At 40.6% G+C, this 21,547-nt stretch overlaps 1 protein-coding gene across 3 annotated transcripts in view; it reads right to left on the bottom strand.

Annotated features, from left to right (window-relative positions):
• SMAD9 (SMAD family member 9) overlaps window positions 1–21,547 on the bottom strand; it is an 81,786-nt gene that overhangs the window by 15,001 nt on the left and 45,238 nt on the right. For 2 of the 3 annotated variants that reach the window (XM_074330010.1, XM_074330011.1), the window contains exons 3-6: window positions 16,197–16,809; window positions 10,443–10,700; window positions 6,500–6,610; window positions 5,101–5,322 (exon numbers count right to left, since the gene is read on the bottom strand). In XM_074330010.1, coding sequence (XP_074186111.1) covers window positions 5,101–5,322; window positions 6,500–6,610; window positions 10,443–10,700; window positions 16,197–16,608 — 1,003 coding nt within the window. In that variant the 5' untranslated portion in view covers window positions 16,609–16,809. The remainder of the gene's footprint in view (window positions 1–5,100; window positions 5,323–6,499; window positions 6,611–10,442; window positions 10,701–16,196; window positions 16,810–21,547) is intronic. The other variant, XM_074330012.1, reaches the window with a different exon arrangement.

Genomic DNA, 21,547 nt, shown 5'->3' with positions numbered 1-21,547 from the left:
CTGTCTCTACCGCTGCGCACGCACACCGCCAGGGTGTACCTGTCTTCCTAGGTTTGCAAACGTTGATTATTACAAAACTTCTCCAGCAGGTGGCAGTAACTTCTTTTAACAAAGGGGCTCCGAATTCATACAAAGCCGCCCCTTTGTATGCCCTTTTGTGGGTCCCCCAAATCTGTACTTAAAAACATTTAAGCCTCTACGGCCAATGTGATGCACAAGCGAGTTTAGGCCCAAATGACCTACACTGAGTGCCCCACCTGTGCCACTCACACCTCAGCGACTTTGCGGGGGGGCTGGGCTGCGGCCGATAGGACAGCTCTCACACCCCCCCGCCCACCCCATCCTCACCTGAGCATGAAAGCCCACTAGAGAAAGTTTAGAAAAATGCAGACACTGAAAATAAAAAGCAGCCACAAATCCACAGCCCAGAAATAATCAAAGCTAACATTTGTTATCTATCTTCCTTTTTTTATGTGCATTTAAGCAAAATTAGGATCATACTCTACAGGATCTTTTCATTTTTTTCATTTATTAACACATTGTGAACATTTTCTCATGATATTAAGTATTCTGCAACATCAAGTTTAATGATTGCAATAGTATGACATTCTACTATATTGAAAGTTTCTTTAGGATTTGCTTTTTTTAAGAATGAGAAGCCTTACACATGTTCCAAGGTAGCTCAGAAAGAGCATTTTGACACACAGAACCTAAATCTATTGGGAAAGGAAGCAATGCAATATCACCTTGAGGAAGTGCAAACCCTCTTTTCAAGGAACTGACAAACCAAAGCCTGGACCCTGGATAATTACTTTCATAAAACAGGAAGAATTATTGGAATTATACAGAACTTGAGATAGGCAAGAAAATAAAGATTCATAACAAGGTGAAAGACTAACCCCCAAAACAATTCAATGATTTGAAACATGTGATGATTTTTCAGGAAGGTTTTGGTTTGCCTCAGTGAATTCAATAACTGGGGCTAATACCTCAGAAATGATCATAACTACTGACTTTCTCCCACTAACTAGGGGAAGAATGAACATCTAACAGGATAAGTGTAACCTGTCTACACCCGCAAAAGAAAAATGTGCCCGTCTTGCTCAAGTGTCATTTTCATACCCAGACTCTGTTCCAGGCTTAGTAAGAGGAGCTCACTTCAGTCACAGCACAGATCATAGGTGCTCAGAGATGACTGCACTATTGATTATATTAAGTCATGCCTTTCAAAGAAACACAATCCTACCTCAGTTATCTTAAGAGCATATCACTGCTCATGCAGTCAATTCAAAACGACACGAAACTGTGGTTTTCCTAATTGTTTGGAAATGAGGGCCATCCTAAAAGCCCCTCTAAAAAAGCAGGCAAGTATTACACTCCCATGACCTAGCCTGGCTCTTGCATCATTCCCAAACCATCAGGAAATGACCTTTGCTTTATTTTATGCAGTCACATCTCGGTATTGTTATGTCAGTAGTTCTTTTTTCTATAAAGATCCTTATTATTCTAACTCTCAGCGCAGTACTCCTTTTCTAGACTATATTTTTTAAGGAAAACATAAAATCATCTCTGATTTACATTTTTAAAGTAAATCATTGTAAACTTCAAGCCCTTTATTATTAGTAGGGCCTCATTTCAATATCTCAAAGCGGACTGTGACACACCACTGCTGTGGCATATGATGGGTGTTTTCCTTCCATGCCAGAACATTGAGCTCTTCAAACAATACTGAGGGGGGCCAAAACAAAAAGGCAGGAGGGGCCCTCCCCTCCCGCATAGGGGAGCAACTGGGCCTGGGAGACAGAGCGGAGGGTGCAAATTCCTGGCATCACTTGTGTGGCCATGTTTCAGCTACTGAACTCTGAGCTTCAATTTTCACATCTGTGAAATGGGACTAAGAAAACCTAACTTGTAAGGTGACTATAAAAATAATAGATGCAAGTGCACACCAGGATCCCTCACACAGACGAGGTAATCAGTGGGGGTAGCTAGCAGTCCTTTAAAAGAGTTCGAGTGGTTTGCCTGGTCTTCAGAGAAGAATACGATAGACTTTATATTAGAATGCAGCGTTCCAGGTTCTTTGGGGTATCGCCGCTGATATTTAAGTGGTAGCCTCTGGTATGCTAGCACTAACTTGCTAACGGCAATTTAAAAACTTTGCTAGTGAGGTCACAGTAATAGGTTCAATTCCCTTTGCACCAGCTAACTGCTGCAAGGCTACAAATACATGCTTTGTACTAGCCCCACCGTCTCACAGTGTGGTGTCCTATTATTAGATGGAAAGTGGGGTGAAAGAGCCTTGGGTGAGTGAGTCAGCATAAACCATCACCGCTAGAGAAAATACAGCTCAAAGTACATGCTCTGCTGTGAGGGTGGTGGCATTAACTTCCTTAGGAGGACCAGCCATCGGAGTTAACTTAAGAGGCAAGAAACACATACTGGAAGTAGCCTCAAAGCTCATTGAAAACCATCAAGGGGAGAAATGGCTCATCATTAGCGCTAAAAAAAAAATTTTATTTATTTATTTTTGGTAGAAACCATCCACCCTTGCCCTCCTCCAATAGTTTAATGTTAATAGAGCAGCCAGGAGATCCTTTTAAAGTGAAAACTCAGATCTATAAACACTTCAACTTAATCTTTCTTCCCATTTCAGAGAGTCAGAGCAAAAGCACTCAAAACAGACAGGATCTCGTTCTGCTTCCTCCTCTAGGACTCCGCCACTCCTTACTCTCGCTGTCCCATCACCATGGCTGTCCTGCTGTCCCTTGGTATGCAGGAAGGCTGCAGGGACTTTGCACCTGCTGTTCCCTTTGCTTGGAGAACTTTCCTCCAAATATCTGCACTGCTCATTCCCTCTTTAGCTCCCTGCTCACGTGTCACCTTCTTAGGAAGGACTTCGCTGGCTATTCTGTCCTAAATTATTACATACCCTCCCTCTTCTCTTCCCCTCCTTTGTTTTTCTCTAAACGCTATGATTTGACATATTATACTATTATTTCTTGTTTGTCCTTCTTTTGTATATATAATCCATGAAGGCAGGAATTTTTCGTCTTTTTTTTTTATGGTTTTGCTTTCAATTTGTTTTACTCCCACTGCTGCATCCCTAGGGGCACAACAATCTGGCTAAAAGTAGATGCTCAATAAATTATCACGTGATGAGCGTGTGTCTCTGAAATCTAAGCATCTCTATTAATGAACTCCACAGAGCAAGTTGATTTATTCCCTGATCTGGGAGTGCATTGATGCAATGCACTCCTAGATAAACTTATTCAGGCTGGAAGCCATGCTGCTTTGAACCAAATCATCCATAGGAGCACCTGAAAACCAGTCCCCTGACCTCACAGAAGACTGAGTTCTTGCTTTAGAAAACATTCCAAGCCAACATTTTTTTTTTTTTTTTTTTTTTGCCATGCTTTATGGTATGGCTTGTAGTTCCTCTAAAAAAAACCTTTTTTCTCACATTAAAGCCATTCCAAAGCAGCTTTCTGAGAAAACTGTGGCTTTGTCGTGGGGACCACGTGAGGATGGAGTCCCCTTCCATCCAGGTGAGCATTTGGTTAAGCTTTCTTAAGCTCTTCCTCCTGTGGTTTCTTAACTCTGTGGATTAGCTCTCAGCCAGTAACACAAAACACCCATTCTCCATGCCTGTGTCAGGAGCACCCAGAACAAGCTATTTGCAGAAAGCTTCCTAGAATGTATTCAACACTCCTTCAATATTCAATTCTATCCTTGGACCAAGTGGCATCATCAGCAGACGTCTAATACATAGACCAACTTGCAAGCCCCCTACAGCTCCACGACATTACATTTTAATGCTCTGCCTTTAGATTGCACTTGAAGATCCTTATCCAAAAACAAAAAAACAAAAACAAAAAAACAAACCACAAAAAAACATTTGAAAGTAAAACCACACCTGAGAAATTTGTTTAAAAATTCAAAGTAAAAGTATTATTTCCTATGAAGAACAGCTATGTTTCCCCCTTTGGCATAAAAATTACATCACAGATTGAGTGTCCGTTTTCTGACCTCCCTGTCAGAAAACCCAGAGTGACATTTTAATCATAATCACAATGCTAACCCTCACAGATGACACACTTGTATTCTTCTCCTCCCCTTCACCCCTAGTTTCTGATTTTCTATTTTTCATTTATCATTTCACTGCCAAGGTTTCTCGTAACTCACCTCAAAGCCACTATGGGAGCATACAGTAACTGCCACCATTGAGTCAACATCCATGAATGAACTCAACCTGTTTCTAATCAACGGCTTGTAGGTTAACTACAACAGGAGACACTTAGGAGGTACGCTGGGAAAGATATTAGAATGAATCATCAAGTGAAATAATAAGTCTTCTCTGGAAATTTGAAAGAAAAGTCTTGTGTGGCTTCCTTCCCCAGGTGCTGGATGGGGACGGAAAAGATCAAATGACTCAGAAGGTTCTTTACACCTGTGATTCCGGAGCAATTTGACATGATAGTGGACAACCAGCGGTCACTCAGGCACTACCAACTATTCTAAAATAAAATGATTTAAAGGTCCTCAACTAGGCCTCACAGTCAGCTGGGATTTAGTACCATCGATCACACCGGTAAGAGAGGCTTCAAAAGCGTCACTGGCCAGACCCCAGTGAGGCCTGTGCCCACTGGGCTGTTGTAACAATGCCTGAACACAGGAGAACCCCAATCGCTTCCAAACATAAATAATTCAGGACTCCCTAGCTTCTAAGTCTCCAAAGGTAACACTACCTTATGTAAATAATCAGCCAGCCAGAACGCCTCTTCTTCAGAAGTTATCTTATCTTTAGGCAACTCAAAAATCATTCATATTGTGCTGATTCAATAACTGCATCCTGCATTCATATTTATCACCTTGTTTGTCTTCATAATACCCACCCACGTCACCCCACAGAAGATGCCATCTCAGCGTTAAAAAGCTAAGATGCTGGAAGCCCATGGGCGTTCTCCAGCAGTAACCCAGCATGGTTCCCCAGCTCACCAGCCTTGCGGTCATCCCACTAGCTTACGTGCCAATACATGGCTTCTTTCTATTTCCAGGTTTTAGCTTAGAAGAACATATAGAGAAATTACATATTTCTTTTACCCTTTCCTATGTGTCTCCTGGTATTTTCTATTGTTGAGTTTCTGTTTACATTAGAAAGAAGTCCAAGACAGAATCTGTTCCTGTTATTTGAAGGGTCTGTGAATCCATCTATAAGCACACTTCGGGAGGAAGCCTGGAACGTCTCCCCAACTCGGTTATTCAGTTCGTAGTAGGCGACTGAGCACCAGTGCTGCGGCTCCTCGTAGCAAACCGGCCGGAAGTCTGCAAGAGAACGAACCAGACAGCACATCACTACCGTCAGGCCTGGGCTGCGCATCTCCTGATTGCATCGGGACACTTAGATTAATGCTGTTAAGCAGGAAGTTGGCTGCAAGACCAAGTTCGCTGCTTTGCCATCATTTCAAAGCTGTTACTTTCGTGGAAACTTTGTGGTGAGCTTATCCGGGTAACGCCCCTTTGATAGAGGCCGCAGGCCTAGTGACTCACCCTATATATGTAGAGTTTGTACATCTATAAATTTATGAGTATTGAGGGGGTCGGGCAAACAATGCTATGAACAGATCTGTGTACACTTCATCACCCCTAAAGGAACCACAGATAAAAGGAAGTTGGCAGGTCACCTCACCTCTCCACGTGAAAGCTAGAATATTACTGCCACTGTGCCAAACTGAATCCTTGTAGCAAAAGTACCGTTTTCTAAGAACCTACTGACTCACCCATGTGTTCCTTTATGCACAAAATACAAATTTAGAAAACAAATTAGGGGGTTATTTGATTGACAAAAGGCTCTTAACTTATGAAAGAATTCACTCTGGGATACTTTAAGTATACTGTAAACCCCTCTGGACCCCCACCCCCACTCGGTGTGGTTCCTGGAACTGCAGCCATGCATCGCTGGGAGCTTGTCAGGAACGCAGCTTCTTCCCAGCCCCAGATCGACTGGATCAAAATCTGCATTTATATGAATTGCCACATGGTTTGTATGAACATTAAAGTGAAGCAGTATTTTTCTAGCCTGTTGTCAGATACAAATAATATTTCGTAAAGACCCTGTTTACATCTATTTTGAAGAGCTTCCCCTACAAGCCAAATGAAAGACACCCCTCTAAATCGACAGTGAAAACACAAGTGGGACAACATCGCTAACTTCTTAAATAATTCAGTTCCACACGAAACATCAAGAACTACAAAATTCTAAATGTTAGGTTAAAACAAAAAATTAACGTATTCTAGTTACCAGGATGATAAAACATTTACTCTACGGTACTGAGGAATGCTGGAGTTAAAATGCAAAGCCATGCTGTCTGTCCCTTAAAACGCTTGCGAAAGAGCAGGCTAGCACATTTTGTTTCGGTTTGGTTTTGATTTGTTTTGTTTCAGGGTAATAGGAAATACTCTTGGAAAATAGCTACATTTAGCTGTTCTTCTGCAAAGTTACCTCCATTATGCATTGATAGCACTAAATGACTATCAGCTGTGGCTGCTACAGGTCGGCCATTCTGGGTCCCTGGGGCTTCTGTGGCATGATAAGGCGGGGGTGGTGTGTCAACTAAAAGAAAGCAGTAAAACAAAGGCATGTCAAACTGATAAAACTACACAAAGACACTCTGATCCAATCTTTTTGGCCATTAAACTCCTGGGTTTGGTGGACAGTGTTTTTGCTAGAAACCAGTAACATAATAAGTAAGTATTATGAAGTGACATAGAGTGTCCTACAGGAGAAGTGGGTTGTCCTAAGCTCCTCACTAAAGGGTTGATTAGTTTTCCCTGTGACTTATAAATTATTATTGAGTTCAAATGGCTTCAGGATAAGATTTTCAAATCTAGGAGCTCTTCTCCTAGCTTTTCTCAAGAGCAGAAGAGTCTGTCATCTGGCTTTCAAAACAGAGAAAGCTAAACCTTCTTTGAAATGAGCTGAATTTTCAGTTCCTCTGTTGCCATGGACTGTATAATACAATGGCCACAGGGATGTTCTGTCTCTGAGATGGTTGAAAACGTGCCCCCAAAATACAGAACAGCTGAAACCTGGTTATAACCTTGAGCCCAAGGCATGCTGAGCAGGGCTCTTCTCCCCAGATATCAGTTGTATGATTAGATAGTGATCATGGTTAGAAAAATGGCATGTATTCAAGTACATAATATCTTATCAGAAATGAATTCGTAACACAATAAAAACTCCTGAGGCAGAAGGAAAGCTCTTTAGTGAGGACCTCAGAAGAACTGATTCTTTCTGTATACATTCCTAATGTCAGTTTGGCCTCATCATATTAGCAGTGGACTTCAACAGCATAAAAGCTTGAATCAGTCTGCCTTTGTTGACTTGTCCATTCAAGTAGTTCTCACACTCAAGTGTGCATAAAAATCGCCAGCGGAACTTGTGAAAAATGCAGATTCCTAGCCTCACCCCCAGAAATGCTGAGTCTATAGATCAAGGGTTGGATGTAGCCAGTATGTTTTAACAGGCACTGAGCTGGTCCGCTGACCACACCTCATAAGCATGGATAAGGCATTTCCATGTGAGAAAATGAACTATAACCCTGGTGAAAAAGATATAAAGCAAGGTGATCCTTTTGCAGGTCCTGGAGTAAATCTATCTATAAAATGAAGGGTCTGAATACAGAGTTACTATATGATCCAGCAGTTCAACTCCCAGGCATATTCCCAAAGGAATTAGAAGCAGGGACTCAGGTACTTGCACATCAATGTTCATAGCAGCATTACTCACAGTAGCCAAAAGGTGGAAACAACACACATATCCATAAACTAATAAATAGATTTTTTTAAATGTGGTATATCCATGTAATGGAATATTGTGCAGTTAAAAAAATGAAGTAACTGATAAGTGTTCCAACATGGATGAACTGGGAAAACACTGTGCTAAGTTAAATAAGCCAGACACAAGAGCACAAATATGGTATGATTCCATTTCCATGAGGTGCCTTAGAAGAGGCAGATTCATAGAGACAGAAAGTGGGTTAGAGGTTATCAGGGGCTGGAAGGAGGCAGGGAATGGGGAGCTATTGCTTAATGGGTAGAGTCTCTGGGGTGATGAAAAAAAATTGGAAATAGATAGTGGCGATGGTTGCCTAACACTGTGAATGTACTTAAAGGATGGTACACTTAAAAAAGATTAAAATGGCAAATTTTGTGTGATGTATATTTTACCACAACTTTATAAATGTAATATCATACACGAAAAGCCATGGAATTGCACACTTTAAATGGATGAATTGCATGACATGTGGATTATATTTCAATAAAGTTGTTTTAAAAAGGTTAAGATGCTGAACCAGTTAAACTCAAAAGTTCCTTCTAGTCCTTTTTGTCCATAGATCTGTTATTCAGGTTGGAATTTTGCTGTTAATCATTCAGAGAAGAATTATTTTCTTTGGAATTAAAAGGGCTGTTCCCACCATGAGAAACTAACCAACTTCTGCATAGTGATGGGATCTGTCTTTCATGGGAGGGGAGAGGGAAGAAAGCCACCAACCTGTTAGTTTAACCAGTCAGGAACACAACGTCAGTACAGAAAATCTTCATAGCACAAATGTGTTTTAAGTAAATACAGAGGGTGCCAAAAAAATGTATATACATTTTAAGAAAGGAAAAAACTGTATTAAAATTGTAATACTCAAGATATACTGATAACAAAAGATGACTACAAGTCACGTTTTACTTCTGCAATTACAAGAGATGCTCAAAGTGGTTACTATCAGCATAACTTTAATACAGTTTTTTCCTTTCTTAAAATGTGTATACATTTTTTTGGCACCCTCTGTATGTATTGTGCGACATAATTATCCTCCTGTCCCTTAACTAGGGCTCTGTCCTCAAATGAGTTCTCTATTGTGTCCCTTTCTCAGTGAGTTCGGCCACTTGGAAGATTTCAACCATCTCCTCCGCTCTGTATGAATGACCCCTGGGCCACATCTCAGCCTTCATCCCACATCAAGTCCTGATAATTCTACCTTCTCAAATTCAACGCCTTCTTTCCATCCCCACATCCCTTCTTGAGTTCAAGTCCTTATAATGAATAGCCTGGACTGCTACAGCCTTTATCACACTTTGTTATTTATGATTGTTCTCAATAGTCATGGCCTCTGGAAGGTCAGAGACCACTGCTGGAATCGATCATCACTGTACCTTGAGCACTAGTACAGCGCCTGACACTTAGCAGGTGACCAGTCATTACTTACTGACTCAATAAAACCTGTATCTATGACTCTGAGCTCTACTCCCAAGTTCCAAATGCCTGTGTAATCACCTAATGAGCACCTTCCGCATTTTAGGCTCTGTGCTAGACATACAAGAGAAGGCAACTGACAGCTGAATGGAGAAAGCAGACACAAGAAATTACATAATAGTGTGGTAAGTTTAACAGTAGATGTATATGTAAAGTAGTAGATGTACTGCTGAGGGGGCAAAAGGAAGAACTGAATTAACTCTAAAAGAAAGGGGCACCTCCTTCTTTGTCTTCCCACATTTTACGAATTGAGGACAGGGACGATTTTTATTAATCTTTTAATTTTCCTTTCAGCACCCTAAGGCAATGCTTGCATGTAGTGAGAGTTCAATGAATATCTGTTAAACAAGTGACTATATGAAGAAATGAATGAGGCAGATCACCAAATGCATGTCTGCATGCTTTCAGGAACCTGATAGCTCAGGATATTCTTTATCTCACCCCCATGAGGTACACAGAATCTTTTTTTCATTCTCTAACTTATATCCACTTTATACGTGTGGTGTTCCATGCATTTATCACAATGGGCTTGGTTCGCCCTCTCCCTTCCACACACTTTTTCAGTTCAGCAAGTCTGGATTGTCTAGGTCTACCCTCAAGAAGCTGTGCTGGCTTCCCATAGCGAAAACGGGGAACGCACAGGCTGGAGCTGGGGCCTCCCTCTGCCCCACGGACACACACGCACACATCTTTGGTTGGTAGGGGCTCCCTTTGATTGTTGAAAGAGGCAGCCAAAGAAAAGGCCTCGCATTGATCCTTCACACTGCTTGCTCTCGGGCCACATCTTCCTGCTCGGCTTAGAGAAGTCTTTTATATAATAGTATTGCTACTGCCTTTAAAAAAAAAAAAAAATCCCTGGAAATTCCCAGGATGGATGCTGTTCAAATCCATTTCGTTTTTGAGAGCTTCTAGAGGATCAGAACCAGAAAGCAAAGAAAAGACATGGAGCTCCAGAGCACGGCTCCAGAGTGGGTCTAGCCCTGTTCATCTCAGGCTGGGCAGGGTCCAGGGGACCACAGGAGCTTGCCGCGTGAACTCTAAAGCCCTGTATGAACGTAAGGTACAGTGTTCCTAATCATGATGGTCACACCATAGATAACTGTGCTGTGTTCCACGTGGGCCGGCAGCTCGTACTGACCTGAGTGCTGATAGGGGCTCTCTGGCGCAGAAGGGCTTCCTGGGGAATGAGGGTAGCTGGCTGTGCACGGGGACTGCGGGAACGCTTGCCCTGGTGAGGGAGGGAAGGCAGAGCACGGAGGCTGCTGGAAAGAATCAGGGTAGGTGGCATTGTGCGGCATGAGTGGCTCACTGTGGAGGGAGGCACTGCGGAACTTGGCCAGAAGGCTGAGCTGAGGGTTATATTCGCTGTGTCTTGGCACCAGTACAGGTGGCAGCACTAGAACGAGAAAGGGAAGAGCAGGTTAGCTGTGAATGTTGGCTCGTCGGCATAAAACAGTGGAAACTTGCTGGGTTTTGTCTGTCCATTTTTGATGATAAAACTCCCTTTTTCCTTTGGGACGTGCGGCTTCACCATTCTTTGCGCTGATTGTGAAATGGTCAATTAAGGTCTTACCATCTCTTCCCAAAAAGTGAGCTTATGTATGAAGCTAAGACAATGGTTTCAGTCCTTGCAGCCTGAATCTTAAGCAGAATGTCACAATTAACAAAAAACTTACAGGAGAAGCATTCTGATGTCAGCACTCTAATGAGAAAGTGCCTATTCATTCCTACCACAGAAATTACCAGAGCTGCCCTATACCTTTCTGATGACCTAATAGCTCACGTCTTCCTTTGATTCTGCCAATAAAGTGTTTAGGTTTTTTTAAAGGCAAAATAGGTTTCAATAAAACCCTAAGTGATGCCCAAAATATTTTTCCTTCAGATACCATGATGAATTATTTAGATGACCACACTAAATTTTTGGCTCAGTAATATTGCTAAAGCAAAAATATTCTTTGGGGTAGCCGGTTAGCTCAGTTGGTTAGAGCATGGTGCTGATAACACGAAGGTTGCTGGTTTAATCCCCGCATGGGCCACTGTAAGCTGCGCCCTCCTTACAAAAAAAAAAGCAAAAAGCAAAAACTTTCTACCTGTCTTTACCAGAAAGATTTAAAGGCAACTAAAGGTTATTAAGTAAAAGATAAACAGTGAGGAATAATAAAAGTGAATAAATAAAAGGTAAGCAGCAATAGAGAACGTATAAATAAAGCCTGTTCATTTTATTGTGTTCCTTCTGGGTTTCACAGTTTAAAAAGAACACGAGTTTTCTGGATCATAATTCTATACAAAAACTTAGGAATCGATGCGCTTCTCAAGGTCAAGCATTGTCCAGACATTCGTAGCTTCTACTCTCTTCTAATGTGTCACAATGCCTGGCGGAAAGAAGGTATTCCATAAGTGTTGTTGAGGTGCAACCTATGACGAATGTAAGTGCAGACAGAGATGCAAAGAAAACAGGAGGAGGAAGTGATCAAAGAAATAGCTGAAGAATATTTCCCAGAACTATAGAAGGATCTATGTCATCAGATTGAAGAGAGCCAGAGTGCACAATCCAATTAATGAAAGAAGATCCAAACCTAGTCATACCATCTTGAATTTCAAACATCAGGACAACTGGAATATTCTAAAGGCTCCCAGCGGATCACCTCAAAGTCACCTACAAAGAAATGAGAATCGAACAGACTTACGACTTTCCATCACCAATGCTGGAAGCTAGAATGCAATGGACCAGTGCTCTTCTAAGGGAAAATAATTCTTATCCCCAAATCCCACAATGGAGACCAATAGAATTGCCAAAAAATAATATAAACTATAAACCAAAATACAAATATTAAGGTTTGAGAAGAGGAAGAAAGCAATATAAATTAGCTAAATCCTCATCTTTTATGTTAGTCAATGAAATTATCTAAAGGTGATATAAATTTGGAAATGGATGTACAAGCATATTATCTAGAGTTACCTCCGTGATTTTTAGTAATAATAAAGGGAACTAGGACAAGGACAAAGCAAGAATAATTAAAAGAGGTTGTTCCTGGAGACGGATAAGGTAGCTCTTGTTTTCAATCACACTATTGATTTCTTAACACATGCAAGTACTGATAAAAAAATTTCATAAAAAGTTATGAAGTAAACAGACAGCGATAATAAACAGACAACAATAATATCAACCACAAAGTCTACCATTTACCTACCATAATACAGTTGTCTCTTTCTTAACAAGCAAAAATTTTCAGTTCTACATGTAGAAAATAAACTCAAACAGGTAAATGAAAAGTTTCAAACAAAACCACGACAAGGGAGAGTAGCAGAGAAACAAATGATTTCTTCCTCCTTTAAGAATATACTGCCTATGACGTTAGAGAATAAACACTCAACATGCAAAACTGACCTGGACAATAAGCCTCTGAATTTCCTTTTATGTATCCTATGAATATGTAGGAATAAAAAGATGAGTTGCCTCATGAATAGTCTGAAAGTGAGGGGCTGACTGTAAATGATACATGGCTTCTTTTCAATAACACTTCATCACAATGTTAATAAAGTTCAAATAAACAATCATTTTCCTTTTTTTGGATGAACAGGAATTTGAATAATCTCTGTGTCTTCAGTTTTGATATGAGATAGCTACAGTGTATTCCTACCACTGATAAACATGATGCTGCACACCCTCCTGAATGCAGACTTCTAATTTCTTCTGCATTCTGCAGAACTGAGGCACCAAAGAAGGGAAAGAATATGTTTTTCGTTATTGAGACAAAGATCTTGATAATAACATATTTTTACCATCTGGGTAAAACCAAAGGCAATGAGTATTTGTAAAGAAAACTGATGGTATCTTCCTGGTAGTAATTTGGCCAGACTGACTCAGTTACCTTAGATCTGCACTGATCATACTTTTAAATCCTTTTGCTAGAAACATAGCTATCTTAGTCCATTTGGGCTGCCATAACAGAAACACCTGAGACTGGGTAGCTTATAAACAACAGGAATGTGTTTCTCACAGTCCTGGATGCTGGGAAGCCTGAGGTGAGGGTGATGCATGGTGGGGTTTTGGTGGGAGCCCTCATCTGGGTTGAAGATTCCCATCTTCTCACTGTGTCCTCACATGGTGGACGGTGGATGGTGGATGGGCCAGGCAGCCCTATGGGGTCTCTTTGTAAGGACACTAATCCCATTCATGAGGGTCTGTCCTAATGACCTAATCACCTCCCAAAGGCCCCGCCTGCTAATAACATCACCTTAGGCATTAGGTTTTCAACACATGTATTTTGGGAGGACACAGGCATTTAATCTATAGGAGTAACTACCCCTAATTACTAAATTCTGTTTCCACATCTCACCTGCTGCTTGCAGATATGACTCAGTGAGCTTACAGACATTTATTCAGTTTTATGCCTCCTTTTAAAAAACCACACTACCTTAATAGATAAGTGTTACATAGGGGAAAATAGTGGAAGGAGTTACTGCGTATATGTGTGGGTGAAAGACAGAGCTGAAGAAAGCTTCTGTATTTCTAAAATATGTGGTTTTGATAGAATATGAGGATTCTGCATAAATGAGAAATTACACTCCTGATATCACCTTCAGTCACGTGGAGTGAAACCATTATGTGCCACAAAAACATTTGTGCACAGCTTCTACCAGACCTGTACCACACAGAGTGTCCTGAAGACAGGTGACACTTCACCAACTGTTGGGTGCCAGTATGACAGTACAAGTATTGAAACTGAGAATTAATGGTTAGAAACTTTAACAGAAATTTGACAGCGTGATTTTATATCTGTTGAAATGAATAACAAAAAAAGAAATGTATTTTGCAAGTCTTTTTAAAATTTCATTTGCCTAGTAAAAGTATCAATTTTTGAAGGATTGGAGATTTGAAAAATAAAGCTGGTCCTTCACAGATAGTTTGAGAAGGACTGAAATATATTACTTAAGTGGTTGTGAGTAAAAAGAAAATCAGAATGCCGCTTCCATGTTCCTAAAATGCGAGGTCAAAACGTGAGAGATTTCACAGGCAAAACATAAGCTTTACAATAACTGGGGACCCAGCAGACTTGCTTAACATTGACGTCTTCATTGTTCTCAAAATACAGAGGGTGCCAAAAAAATGTATGTGCATTTTTAAGAAAGGAAAACCTTATTAAAATTTTAATACTCAATATATGCCAACAAGTAAAGATGAATACAAGTCATGTGTATACATATTTTTGGGTACCCCTGGTATTTACTTTAAACATGGCCAAAAAAGTTACACATAAAATTCATTTTTCTATTAAAAAAGTCAAGTTAGGAATTTAAAAACCTGTGTGGCTTAAATATTATCTTAAAAATACAATCTTTACCCATCTTTCATTTTGGGAACCCAAACCTAAAATATAATGATATGAAATCTACCTGTCATACATAAAAACATTTACACTATCATTCCTAAAAGAATCTTACATAGTATGAAAAACTAAAATATCAAATAATCCTTTACAATTAGGTTTTCAGGTGTTCAAAGGGAAACTCAGGTACATTTTACAAGATACTTTTTACCACGTTACTACTCAGGAAGAGAGATGTGATTTCTTAATGAACACTTTTTTCGTTCGGTGTATTTTTTTTTTTGAATGCTTAATAGAACTCAAATCTTTACAACAACGAAAGAATCAAGTCGTTTCTGTCATAAACTCAGACACTAAAGACTTTTTTCTTTTTTTTTTAAGTATGAAAGACTGCCCAGAGAGAAGCAGGAAAGAAGGGAAGAAAGCAAAGACCTACACAATCTGGGGAAAATGCATCAGATTCACCAGGAGAGTGGGGCTTTCTCATCACAGTTTCGCACAGGGACTCAATCCCGGGATGAAGTAACTGAGAGGCACTCACACCCTGGCAGGTGACTTCCTAGACAACAGTTTTACAACACGATGGCTACATGGGAGCCTGAAAAGTTGCCCCGCTAAGCCTGTCATAGGCGGGCACGAAGCCCTGCTGGAAGGTTAACTGAAGCCTGGAGCCCTGCGGCAGGCTGCACTCCTACCACAGCTGTTTCCTTAGAACCGTCTCAGTGGACGTGGCCATTTCCCTAGCTCCGGTTGGCCCTTAGGTCTCCTGGAATGAGGCCGATGGTCAACCAGGGAAGCTCCAATAACAACTGCATCCCTACAGCCGCAGCAACACACCATCCAAAGAGAAATGCAATCAAACTGCTACATACAGCCAGTGTGAAGGAATGAAGATCAATACCAGACTTCTCCAAAGGGGAGGCTGGGGGAACTGTATGTCTGTCTGCACATGCTTATGCACCTGGGAACGTGAAGAGTTTTAGGGCGTTACTTTCCTATATTTAAAGCCACATTGAAGAACAATGACCAATCGTCCTCCAACCTCCATTGCTTTCAGTCCTCGGAGGCTTTCCAGCAACTCTTTCACAGGCTGTTTTCAGACCCCAAAATGAGATGCTTCCATTTACCTGAGCTTGGGAAAAGTGACAGCCAAGAAACCTTGTCTATTTTAGTTCAGCTCAGTTCAGTGGAGTTGAGGGAGAGGAGTCAGGGAGGAGGATGCTGACTGTTCACAGTTAATCATATGAGGCCACATTGAGACCTTCAAAGGCCCCAGAACTGGAAAAGCATGATGATGATGATGACTCCCAAACACATCAAAATAAAACTGAAGTTTTCAAAAATCACACAGACCTTGCAAGTATACGGAAATGAAAATTCTTCTTTCCAGATTTTTCTGACTATAGAATTTGGGATTAGTCCCTAAACATTGAACCTCCCCTCCCCACCCCTCTCTCTCTGGGGAGGCGTGCTTGTCTTGCTTGTACCCCATGACTCTCCATCAACTGGGACATACCTTGTTAACTTTTACAATAAACCGTGATATCGCGAAGAAAACTCACCTGGTGTCTCCACCCGGCGGTAGTGGTAGGGGTTAATGCACACCTCTTTCTGCTTGGAGCCGAAGGGGAACTCACAGCATTCCAGGGGCTTCAACTCATGGTGAGACTGGAGGTCAGGCCAACGCCACACTCGGCAATAAATAACGTGAGGCAAACCCTTGCGGTGGGATACCTGCAGCCGCCCGTCCAGGGACCGGGGAATCGTAACACATTTGCTGGGCTGCCCTGGACAGCTGAGGGCCCTCTCCAGCTCGTCCATGGCTCCTTTCTTCTTCTTTAGCTTCTTCACTAGAGAGTCTACTGCCTTCTCCGCCCACTTTTCCTCTTCATCTCCTTGCTTCCAGCCTAGCAGTCTCTTCACTGCTGGGCTGGTGAAGGAGAAGAGGGAGCTGATGGGGGTGCTGGAGTGCATAAGAGGTGGACAGCAGGCGTCCACTACACACAGCGACTGGACAGACAGCCCTTCACTGCCTGCAGGGCTTATGGGAAATGAGCGGCAGGTAACTCTCCAGGGATGTCATAGGTCCCCCTTTTCTTCTGGTAGTAACCGTGACTGTCTTGGGGTGGGAAGCGTGCTGACTTTCTCCTAAGCCCTGGAATGGACTGGCCAGCTCTGAAACACAAGACAAGACTTCAATCAGCTTACTCAGGATAATTTTCAGAAAAGGTTACAGTTGAACCTAAGGGAGAAAATATTCTTCAAGTGTTTTAGACTTGAAAACTCTTCCCTCTCCTTTATTCCCTAGACCCAAGTCTTAGTGTTTCTGCTTTCAAAATTTCTTTCAGATTTTGAGACTTTCCATTTCCACCAATATCTGAGGTACGGCCCACCTCTCCACTAACCTAGATTACTGCAACAACCTCTAAAGTAGCTTCTCTCTTCCAATTCTAATCTATTTACTCCCAAATACAACTTTTAACAGGTCATTCTCCTATTTAAGAAATTACAGTGTCTCCTTGGTTTCCCAAATACAAATTTCTCTGCCTCTGTCTCTAAGGCCTCCAAAATCTTTCCTCAACATACTCATGCTTTTTCCTCTCTCATTTATAGTTTGCATAAGTAATCCATCTTCATTGTAGAAAATACATATAAATGAAAAAAAATTAGGATCGCTAATGATCTCACCACTCATATGTTCTTCCAAACTACTTTATAGGATAGCGGTTCTCAATGTGTGACCCAAGGACGCCTGGAGTCCTGGAGTCCCTTTCATAGGGGCTGCAAGTTCCTCTCTTTCTCAACTACTTATCTGTGTGTGCTAGATTTTCCTCATGTATTTCAACCCAACAACATATCACAATAGATTGTATGCAGGAGTGAGTATGAGAATCCAAGTGCCATCTATCAAACCAGGCATCAAAGAAATTTGCAAAGACAGAAAACAATAACTCTTCTCACTGAATTTTTTGAAAAATACAGCTTTTTAAAGAAAAATATGTTCCTGTTAGTATATAATGGGTTTATTATTTTTTTTAATGAATCAAGAAATATTTTTATATTTCTCAGTCTTAGTTCCTAAAATCATAAAAATTGATAGATATAAGCCACATAAGCAAAGGTTCTTCGGAATGCTCAGTAATTCTTAAAAGTGGGGAGAGGTCGTAAGACCAAAGTTTAAGAACTTCTTTTGCAGAAGTTACACAAAGTCACATATATAAATGCGTGCACAGAAAGTACTGCTGTCACATTTGTTATTCTGCCTGAAAATCCACTGAACTCTTCTTTGCCCTCTCGTCCCAAAGAGACATTCTTTCCTAGTTATTCAACAGTCCCATTTAAATTTCCTCAGGTAGAACTGCACTTCCTCTTTTGTGAAAATAGTTGGCTTAAACAAAATCCTCTCTTCCCAGATTTTAGAAACCAGCTACCTTATTAATGTTTAAAGCGACTTGCTAACATTTGGAAGCAAGCTGACTCCTTTTCGTATCTTGCAATCAATCTAGCTCATAATCTCCAACTACTGCTTGTTTAATATACATTAAACATAATTTCCTCCTATGCTTCCCTAGAGGCAAAAACTGTATCTTTCTGAGTCCAATTATATAAACGTCTTTGAACAAAGGTGTTATATGCACCCCTGCTACATTGATCACGACCAGGCACCTGATGCGAGGAGGAGGACAGCCTGGGTACACAAAAATTGATGACATTTAATACATATGAAGCAACACGTCATTTCATTTAGCATTATATAAAGGTAAACTATGGTGAAAAGGAGAGTTGAGGGCTTGATAGCTGTTCTTTTTTACTTGGCAGTTTGACTTACACTCAGTTTTATTTGGAAAGGTTGATTTTGTGGCTTAACAACCACGAATTAATAAAGTATAGCTAAGTCACTGTGTTCAAGTTCTGTTTACTTAATCTAGACAGGCTGCCTCAAAGCAATGGTTGCAGAGGGTTGGGAGCCTTAAAGAGGAGAAGTAGCATGACACAGAATCATCTAAATTCCAACAGCGCTTTGAATTCTGCTTAGTTTTACATGGGATTTGTTATTAGTAAATTGTAGCATAAATCTTCAAGCTTAGATCCGTGGTAGAAAAGGGCTTTTTATTAAAATGTTCAGCAATGTTAAACTAAATATACCTTTTAAAAACTTTGGCTCCAAGAAACAAAGAACAGTTCTCTAGAGTTTGTTGTTGTTTCATAGCTATGCAAATTGATTTATCGGAAGACAATGCTTTTGTAAAAATAACAAAATACACTATATGGCAGTGTAACTAACAAAGAAACAATAACTATTATTTCATTAAAACTTTTTATTCGGAAGTTATATATTCTGTGTGTGTATACATGTGCATGTGTCAAGGTCACAATGCAAAATTTATTTATTATTAGGAGTTACAACCAAAAAAAGTTTGAAAAGCACTACCCTAACCCATACAGTTCCTCAAACTGTGTCTGTTTGAGGTTCACCTCGATGAGTGACTTTCAGAGGCCGCCATCCCTCTGTCCCTTGAAGAAATCCCAACTACAGTTTACCTTTGAACAACAAGGGGATCAGGGGCACCAACCCCCATCCCCAGTCAAAAAATCTATAAACAAATCTTGATTCCTAAAAACTTAATAACCCTCAGTATCCACGGGCAATTGGTTCCAAGACATTCCAACCCCCACACGGATACCAAAATCCACGAATGATCAAGTCCCCTACCTAAAAAAATGGTATACATCAATACATACGGTTGGCCTTATGAATCAGAGAACTTCCAACCACAGATTGAAAACAGTACAGGTATTTATTGAAAAAAGTCAATATCCACATATCTATGGATATATGGACCTGCGCAATTCAAACCCATTTTACTCAAGGGTCAACTGTAGTCAAGAATCCAGGGTCTGAGAAACTTTGGCTCTGCAGTCTGATCTCACTGCCACATTTCAAATCTTTGTAAGTTTCACAATGGCTCCAAAACTATGATTTTATTGCCACAAGACACAGCTCTTGTCCCCATACACAGGAGGGAGCCCCAAGGAGTCAAATGTAGAATCTCAGAGTAACAGACACCAAATTCGTAATAGTGGCCTCTGGGTAGGGAAGGAAGAGAATAGAAAATAACAATAAAGATGACTGGTGGGTACACAGATGTTCAAAATATTATTCTCTACTCTGGTTTGTAGGTTTGATAATAGTTTAAATAGAGAAAATAAATGAATCAAAGATGGAATCTCACTATCACTAAGGTTTCAGGTTCTTATGTGTGTTAGTAGTCCCTATTTGGCCTAGGGAGCAGTTTAAGGTTCATAAAGGTGATTCCATTCTCATTCCTATGTTTTAGCTACTAGAACAAAGGGTGCTTGTTCACCTCCAGCTGGCCATCACTCTGCCATCAACTGTGCAGGCCCCACCCCGCCCAAGTTTGTTCAGTAGAATCAGCCTGGCTCAGACAGCTTTCCACTGTCAGATAAGTTAAACGCCCATAGACTATATGCTTTAACCTACCATGACATCCTGAAAACACCACTGCCCAGGCTCACCATAATAATTTAAAAAAAGCACTCTCAGAGATCATTAAAACTCAACTGTAGCAAAAATAGGAGGAAGGGATGTTGATATTGCTTGTAGTTACTCCATTCCTATACAAGTACAAAAATAGAACGAAACAAAATATATAGCAAGAGCTATGGAAGAGAGATGCAGGCGGTGGTCTAGGAGGAGTCCTCAGCCAATGCAGGGGGTTCTGGGAGAATTCCGGAATGACAACTGCGCTGTACTTGGAGGGACTTAAATCAGTTAAAAAATAAACTAACTTGGTGGACTAGGAGAATTTTCTGATTATCTTTTATGGTTAAATTCTCACTTTTATAGTAAAAGTATGAATCCCTGTTATAAATCAACTGTGTGATCTTCAGCAAGTCATGTGGTCTCTCTGGGCCACCTTATTTCCTCATCTGCAGATCAAGAGGGGCTGAGCTTCACTGTGAGGGTCTGTCTGGGCAATGGTTCCATGACTCATGGTTGTTGGCTGTACCTGCCACATGGGATTGCATGACTCTCTCAGCTGCTGTTAATGCTACAATTGCCTCTATAAAACTTAGTTTACTAACCAAATTTAGAATTTGAAAGGAACACTTGCCAAACAAACACTTAATTCCCTTAAAGGACCAGATTGTTTCCTTGACTTTCGCAACACTTTTGTACACCAGTAATTAATATGACAATAATAAGTGTTTTTAAAGTGTAAAAAGAGATCCCAATGAAAGACTGTCCATCTAGAAAATAGTTGACTATTATTATCACTACTGGCATATACATACATATGTATTATTTTTTATTGCTATACTGGTTTCTTGAAAGGAAACCAGGCTTACACACACACACACACACACACACACACACACACACACACACAATTTAATTAATTCAAATTGTTCTCACTTAAACTAGTCTGTTATCCCTACATATTCCAAATGAGTAGCAATCACAAGTTTGTATTGTAAGGTATAAATAACTACCTCAAACATGTATGAGTTTAGTGGCATGCAGCTGGATAAACATGAAAATGGTAGCATGATTTCATATTCTGGGAAAGAGGCTTTTCTGGCTGTATTCAGAGAGGACAGTTCGCATTCACCAGTCTCCTAGTGAGCATCTTGTGACAGGGTTGCTGTCTTCTGCCCATAGTGACAAAGAAAGATGACAGAGATGCATCTTTTAATAGGGACTCCAGTCAAGATGGACATGGTGAGATATCAGGGCATCTATGGACCTCTGAATTATCTGCTTATTTTGGGTGATTATGCATATATGGATTTTTCTAGCGAGATAATTCATAGATTTTATTTTTTCAAATTCTTAAAAGAATCTGTTACCTCCAAAAGATTTTTTTAAAAAAACCCACTGAATTAGAAA

Source organism: Rhinolophus sinicus, linkage group LG04 (assembly GCF_036562045.2).
Source record: "Rhinolophus sinicus isolate RSC01 linkage group LG04, ASM3656204v1, whole genome shotgun sequence".
NCBI lineage: Eukaryota > Metazoa > Chordata > Mammalia > Chiroptera > Rhinolophidae > Rhinolophus > Rhinolophus sinicus.
Note: the sequence above shows the minus strand (reverse complement) of the source record. Positions and strands in the feature narration are given on the sequence as shown.